The sequence below is a fragment of the Mustela putorius genome, unplaced genomic scaffold (genome assembly GCF_011764305.1).
Source record: "Mustela putorius furo isolate JIRA1106 unplaced genomic scaffold, ASM1176430v1.1 tig00003845_pilon_pilon_pilon, whole genome shotgun sequence".
NCBI lineage: Eukaryota > Metazoa > Chordata > Mammalia > Carnivora > Mustelidae > Mustela > Mustela putorius.
This window is the reverse complement of record NW_025421998.1, coordinates 5039823-5047746: the sequence shown is the minus strand read 5'-3', so window position 1 is coordinate 5047746 and position 7924 is coordinate 5039823. Positions and strand designations below refer to the sequence as shown.

Here is a 7924-nt window from a genome sequence, read left to right as displayed (position 1 = left end):
AGAAACTGTAAATGCGGCCGATTTAGTGAGAAACTGCAACCTGCCGGTTGGAACTGCCTAATCAGCTTCAGCTGATGCTGTATGAAGGTAGCGGGGCTCTGACACCTGCAGGCAGGGGGTGGTTACAGACCGTGGGGCAGAGTCCTGTACAGTACACCGCACACACTTCACAACACAACACATGGTTAGGTGCTGCCACCAGCTCATGACCCTGACATTTAAGAACTCATGCAGAGGAGAGCATCGAGTGAGCCCCAAAGAGCAACTGTGAAGGGACTGGTCGGGCGACAGACCAGTTATATTCCCAAGTCTCCTGCCGCCCTGAGCCTAATAAAAGATAAATAAGGACACGACTCAGACTTTGTGTGAGAAAGATGTTTAGTTGCTTTAAGTTATACGGCATACACTTTTACATTTCCACTTTTTCATAGGAATTTATTACTTACTATGGGGCCTACTTCCAACTGAAGTGTTGATCCTAATCAAATTAAATTCTACTGAGTATATTCATGTAAGTTCTGGGAATGGCTTCTTCCCTGATGACAAAGTATCCAATGTTTTTCATGAACAAAGTATCCAGGTTTTTCATGAACAAAATAAAGTTTATAAATATTTTGTTTTTTTATAACATTTCTTAGTACAGTCAGAGGGCACAGAAGTAGAGGCTCAATGGCTAGGATGAATATGCTTCATCTCTACCCTCTCGGGGGTTTTATTAACAAAAACAATGTAATAGCATCTTTTCACTGACCAAAGCAACCCCATGTTGATCAGATCACACTGACACTTGCAAGTGACAAGCACATGAGAAGGCGGCACGGGTGCCATCTCCTTAAAGACAGTAGACAAGTAACCTGTGGTGGGGGACTGAGAAGTCAGCACTGGTTTACATTACAGGATTACTTAACCTTGACCTTAAAACCAGAATAGTCTGAGGTGAAAAATCATCACCACTCCTATATTATGACACTGAAGAAAAAAAAAAAATGAGCCAGGGCTTTTTCACTGATAAGTTATAAGCATTAGGCAAAAGCAAAGACAATAGAAGTCAAATCAAATCTATAAAGCAGTAATAAAATATAAAAACATTATCAAACTCTAGTGGATGTTATTCTAAATTTGGAAGATACATAATTAAAAAGCTTACTCCCCCCTCCAAAAAATCCAAAGTGAAAAAGTCAATTTTAGCAAAGATATCTATATCTATCTATATATATTCATATATATATGCAGATATAGATGCACACGAATAATGCTAAATAGATTTACAAAGATGTTAATTTGGCACTTTTACTTGGATTTTTAAAGAAAGGAAATACAGATATCGTTGCATAGCAAATTCTCATTCTGGAGAAACAAGATTTAGAAACAAAAGGTTCAAACATCTCCCTTCTTAAAAAAATAACATGGACACAGATAACTTTACCCGTTAAAACTCCTGGTTGGCATCTTTATAAATCTGTCTTGATATAACTAACTCCACAAGTTTGACAAAGTTATTTTAGTTTCTATCAGCGATACCTGGTTTATCCACTTTCAGTACATGTACCATGTGGCCAGAAGTCCATAAATAATAATAATGTTTTCAATGCAGAAATCTTTTTTAAAGTTTTAAAGGGAAGTATTGCTCAGTAGATAAATTCTCCTGGAATTTCTTGTAGCAAAGGTTCCTCAAACTTAAATCGTTTGGAAATGGCCTTTTGCTCCATTTTCTCTTTTTCAGACTGTCTGCATTGTCCTAAAGTATATGAAGTAAATACAATTAACTCTTCTGTTGCACCTAATTCCTCAGTTTCCGGCTTCTGAGTATCTGAATTAATTTCAGGCACAGCATCACCTTCTTGGAGTGCATTTGCTGCTTCTAATGCCCCTTTCACTTTGAAAGAAGGATCGTGAACACTGCTCTCCGTCAACCACCGATGCTTTAGACATTCTTCGGCTGTGGCTCGATCTCTGTAAAATGAAACACATTTCACACTTAAGACAGTTTAAAACCTCAATTAGAGGGGCACCTGGCAGTTCAGTTAAGCCTCTGCCTTCGGCTCAGGTCCGTGATCTCAGGGTCCTGGAATCGAGCCCCGCATCGTGCTCCCCACTCATCAGGGAGTCTGCTTCTCCCTCTCCCTCTGCCCTCAACTCGTTCTTTTTCAAATAAATAATCTTTAAAAAAAAAAAATAAAATAAAACTTCAATTATAAATTAGAGCATACTGGGAGGGCCCCGGCTTGTTCAATCGGTAGAGCAAGTGACTCCTGATCTCAGGGTTGAGTATGCACTCCATACTGGGTATAGAGATTACTCAAAAAATAAAATCTTAAAAATACATAAATCAGAGCATAAGGTGTATTTATTGTATTATATATGGGGAGGTATGAAGAGCTGACAAGAATCTTACTGTGATTCCTGAGTCAGACTGGGAGTTTTGGCATCTGTGCAAATGCCACTCCCACAGTGTTGGAAAACACTTGAAGGAAGAGATCTCTGAAAAGCCCTTTTGGAAGACCAGACAGACAGACAATAGCTGTTTCACTGAGATGCAGCTCATGTTTTCTAAGAAACTTCATTTTTGACATATTCTTTCAACAAATACAAATAAGCTCAAGGTTTCATCTAGTTTAATGTCTACATTGTCCTGCCTCCCATTTGGTGTTTCAGGTTAGCCTGCTTTTGTTGAGAGCAGATCACTCAAAAATGGACAAAGATCAATATTCACTAATACTTACTCAGGTTTCTTAACTAAAAGGGTCTTGATGAAGTCAATAGCAGACTCAGACACGACATCAAATTCTTCCTCAGAATAACTTAAACTCATTTGAGAGATGTTTAGGAATGTTTCTTGTTTATTGTCACCTAAGAAAGGTGAGACTCCTGTGAGCATGACATACGTTAACACTCCAATGCTCCTAAAGCAGAATGAAAATGCAAGAAAAATTAATATCCTACTCATTTCTTGAAACCAATTTGATCAAGTTTTCAGAAATAACTCTTACCACATATCTGTTGCCATGCTGATAGGATCGTAACTAAGAATTTCAGGAGCTAGTATCAGAAACAAGAAAACATTTAGCTGTGTGAAAAAAAATTCCCAATTTGCACTTTGAAATAAAAAATTTTTTAAAATACTCATCAAAAACTCTAAGACACCACCAGTATTTGTGCTAACATGAAATAGCATTATATAAATTAACATGAATTACTGTAAAGCCTAACTAGATGTAATTAACTTATTTTCCCACCAGTACCCTCCATTGTTTGGTCTTAATATTTTTAAAATACCCGAATGCATGAGTACTGTAACAGGAACTGACAACTCTGACACCTTTCTCCTCCCATACCCACGATAATCGAGTGTCCTGACAGATGACTGCTTTACAGTCTTAATGCCATCCGCGATGCTGCTTCCCCATGGCCCGCACCCTAGACCACGGCACTTTCCCCTGACCTGCCTGATCTCTTCTCCATGCTGTGGCCGGAGGGGGTTTTAAGATGTCCACCCACTGACAAAAAGTCAATCAACATGGTTAAAGAAAAAACTGGGCCTTCTCAGATGACATGCACCACACACACAGACAACAAAGTTGCCTCTGTAGAGTCCTGGAAAACAGCATGCTTTGATAACATTTAACTAAACTGTCCCAGCAAGCAATACAAAAGACATTGTCAAATGTGCAAGGACTTAGGAGAAATTTATGAAAATCCTCCTTGAAAGGCAAACTCACTCACTGATACAATCCAGTCAACCACAAGATGAGTTTTTTTCAAAAGTGGTAAGAACTCAAGACAGGCAATCAAGTATTGAATCCATTTATAAACAGATCAAAAACTAACAACTGTGGTAATTACAATTTTAACAAGTGGGGGGTGAAGATATCTAATCCTAGGAAAAAAACGAAACACTCAAGTCACATACTCATCACTGGTAGGGGATGGGGGCACACACCCCCCCCAATATTAGGGAGGAAGAAAAGGTTGGGAGAAAATGTTAGGTAGGGTATATTTCCTCAACTTCACCTTCTGATGCTGAGTCGTGAAACAGAGGTTATGAATATTATTTTAAAGTTTTAAAAGAAACTATTGGGAAATTTAAAATGAAATGCACAGCATCCAAACTACTGGAGGGGAAAAGGAGACCAAAGAAGCTGCTGGGAGGAGGGAGCAGGAAATAGTAGCTTCCTTTCTCATGTTAATGATAAGCTGAACACGGATGTAAGAGTTGATAGAGCCAATCCGATGGATAGTGTTAGGGTAGCCCCATTTTAGGGACAGAGGCATGGGGGGTCTAAAGAGATTTCAGGACCGAGGTCATGTGTACAGCCCTCTGCCCAGACAGGATTCTGTAAAGAGAACAAGCTGGGAGGCTTACACTCACCTTGAAATTGCAGGAAGGAAAGAGAGGAGAGGCTCCCTTGTTTTTCTCTATTACATAGTTCTGAATTATTTTTAGTCTTCTTGGATTGGGATTTACTTTTATAATAAAGATAGTTCTGGTTTTTTGGAGGGGGAAAAAAAAGTTCTTGGTAGAAAACTGAGAATGTACCCAAAGAACAGCATAAAACAAAACACAAGAGAACTCCCTTCAGGGCAGTAACCACCACAAGGTTCTCCTCTCACAGCCCTGCGTTCCTCGTTTGCTCTAGTCTGCAAGGCTTTCGACCGGCTGAGGGATCTGGGCTGCTGCTTCCCAAGAGGAGGCCTGCGAAGCCCCATCCTTAAACCTTCCTGAGTGGTCACGACGCACACTGGAATTTAAGTGTTCTAGCCCACAAAGAACACATCAACATTCTGAAGGTTGTCTGCCAGTGATACCTTTCATTACCTAATTAAGGATGTTTCAAATCGTAGGACTTTAACTTTAAAGCATTGGGTTATATATTTTGCATTATCATTGCCCAACAGCTTTGTTTTCCTCAACCCTATCTGTCCTCTGGAATTGACGCTTCTTGTAAACTAAGTCCCACTACCCTCGGCTCCTCTCCGGAAAGAGGCCTCGGCTGCCCAGGCCCTCTAGAAATGCAGCCAGCCTGTCCCCTTAACAACTCCAACCTCCGCCTTCTCCCCTGCCCCTGGCTGCTGTCATCGGACACAAAACCACCCCCTGACTCGCCTGCCACCACCCTGGACAGCGTCTGCGCTCCTGTCTGCCCCAGGCAGCTTGGCATCCAGCTTCTGCACCTATAGGTCTAGAGCGCCGCGGTCCACAGCCGCCCCTCGGCCCTAGTAATGATGGAGAACTGTTCCACCTCTGAAATTGTAAATATTGTAAACTCTTGGTCACCACCTTGACACTCTTTCACTGCCCTTGCTCTGCTTCCGGGTATCTTTTTTAACCTCATTCAGGCCATAGCTCCCTTTGCATCCTGTAGTTCTGCCAGTCTGTCCAAAAAGTCAGAATTCACTTATTTTTGAACAAAACTGAAAAGCCACGGTTCATCCCTTCAGCTGCTCTTGCACCTTCAAGGCTTAACACTTCTTTCTTTCTGCCAGAAGCTCGACCCTGCATTAATCCAACAACAACGAAATGCCACATGCCAACTGTTTCACAGGGCTTGCAATTACCCAACAGTGTTTGTTATGAACTTAAAGTTCTTTAAAGGTCCTTACTTGTTAAACATCCTCCTACCTTCAAGTAACTTGGTATCCTATACTTTGTTAAGAGAATCCTTTTTGATTCCTTTTAGAAGCAAGCCCTTAAATTCTCTTGATTCCCTTCAGGAAAGCAATCATCAGTTTGGTAACTTACCGTTTAATGTTTACCATTTTTAAATCTTTACACAAAAGAAGGACTCTGATGGTAGAATTTTAATATAGCAGATGGCCTGCCCCACTGTTAACCACACTGCATGTGAGCTCCCTAACGAAGACGATGCCTGACCCCAAATGCAGAACATAACCCCCTCTCAGGAGTACTTACCCACATATTCAGGAGTACCCATAATTTCTCGGAGCTCTTCGCTGTTCTTCATTATTCTTGAAAGACCAAAATCAACTATCTTAATGTCACCCAGCGGTGATGCACTTGTCAGCAGAATATTCTGAGGCTAAAAAATACAGAAAGAGCAAGTAGCCCATAAAGCCTACACAGCTCGCCGGTGAAACCGAGATCGACAAAAAAAAAAAACAGAAGCAGTCATTCACGAAATACTTCTACAATATATTTACAATACATAAGGCAACAGGCCTCATACAATCTCTTCCCCTTATACTGGCTCCCGCTCAGCACATAAAAAAAAGATGGGGTAGATGCACATTTTTTTTTTAAAGATTTTATTTACTTATTTGACACAAAGAGAGAGATCCCAAGTAGGCAGAGAGGCAGGCAGAGAGAAAGGGGGAAGCAGGCTCCCTGCCGAGGAGAGAGCCCGATGCAGGGCTCGATCCCAGGTCCCTGAGACCATGACCCGAGCCAAAGGCAGAGGCCTTAACCTACTGAGCCACCCAGGTGCCCCTCATCTACCCCATCTTAAAAACAAAACCAAGCCACTCATAAATATCCTATAAAACTCTCCATTTCTTTCTAGCCAACGCACTCACTCCGGGCTACTCCCTCAAAGCTCAGCTAGAAAGCATGGCTGTGTACACTTGCTGTCACTTCTCAGTGCACTGAGTCTGGATTTTGCCCCCTCTCCTAGGTCTAGCTGTTCTTACTAAGATCGCAAAATCTTAAATAATCAAAGACAACCCCCCCACCCAGATCGAATAAATGTCTTTCAAGGCACCATTGTGGCTGTATGATTTGGCCTGCCAACCACCCTTTTACACACTCTTGGATGTTTTCCTCCTTAATCTCTCACCATTTTCTAAGGATTTCTTCCTTGTTCTCTCCTTTTAAATACTGGTGTTGCCCCAGATCCCTCATTGGCTGGCCCTCCACTATGTCATCTACTACTGAAGCTTCAACCACCACTTACAGGCTGGTGACCTCTATCCTAAGTCCTTCTCTGACTCATAGATCCAATTAAAATCAGATCTTTTCATTTGGCTGAAATGGGCCACACCTTCAACTCCCACTACTGAGCAAGGCCATCAATCCAGTAAACAGCTCAGGCAAGAGTTCTTCCTTCAGCCCCATCAACCCCATGCCTCTCCTCCTCCTCCTCCTTTTTTTTTTTTTTAAGATTTTATTTATTTGACACACAGAGAGAGATCACAAATAGGCAGAGAGGCAGGCAGAGAGAGGAGGAAGCAGGCTCCCCGCCAAGCAGGGAGCCCAATGTGGGACTCAATCCCAGGACCCTGAGATCATGACCTGAGCTGAAGGCAGAGGCTTTAACCCACTGAGCCACCCAGGCGCCCCATGCCTCTCCTTATCTACACCCAGTGTCATTGCCTGGGTCAGGCACTGGGGGGAATCAACCTAAAGTGCTCTGTCTCCTTCATTTTCAACCATGTCTCACACCTAGTGAAGTCATGGACAGTACCATGTCCCAAATCTCAAAACCCCCAACTGCTTCAAGTTTGGGCTTTCATTATTTCTCACCTGGACCACTACCCTCCTGCCTCTAGTTTTCCCCACCCACCTTCAACCCATCCTTCACTGAACAATAAATATTCTTGCCATAAAGTAAGTCTGATCATGATACTGGTTGCTAGTCCTCACCCACGAACACATTCTCAGAGGAAATGTATTTGACAATGGGCAACAGAGCTACCCAAGGCCAAGGCCACAGAATCAATAAGGTTCATATTCCTGGAGTCTTTTTTTTTTTTTTTAACCCAAATAACCTCAGATACTTTTACATAAAAATTCAAACATATATACTATAAAATAAAATTCACTTCAATTTTTAAAATAAAATGATTTTTTAAAAAGGTTTTATTTATTTATCTGATATAGATGACAAGTAGGCAGAGAGACAGGCAGAGAGAGAAGGAAGCAGGCTCCCTCCTGAGCAGAGAGCCCGATGCGGGGCTCCATCCAAGGACC

The 7924-nt window shown here is 41.8% G+C and overlaps 1 protein-coding gene across 1 annotated transcript in view; it reads right to left on the bottom strand.

Moving 5' to 3' along the window:
• Positions 1–360: 360 nt before the first annotated feature.
• Positions 361–7924, bottom strand: part of STK17A (serine/threonine kinase 17a) — a 40807-nt gene continuing 33243 nt past the window's right edge. Inside the window, exons 4-7 of the mRNA XM_045089535.1 lie at positions 5912–6038; positions 2991–3039; positions 2724–2903; positions 361–1953 (exon numbers count right to left, since the gene is read on the bottom strand). Coding sequence (XP_044945470.1) covers positions 1629–1953; positions 2724–2903; positions 2991–3039; positions 5912–6038 — 681 coding nt within the window. The 3' untranslated portion in view covers positions 361–1628. The remainder of the gene's footprint in view (positions 1954–2723; positions 2904–2990; positions 3040–5911; positions 6039–7924) is intronic.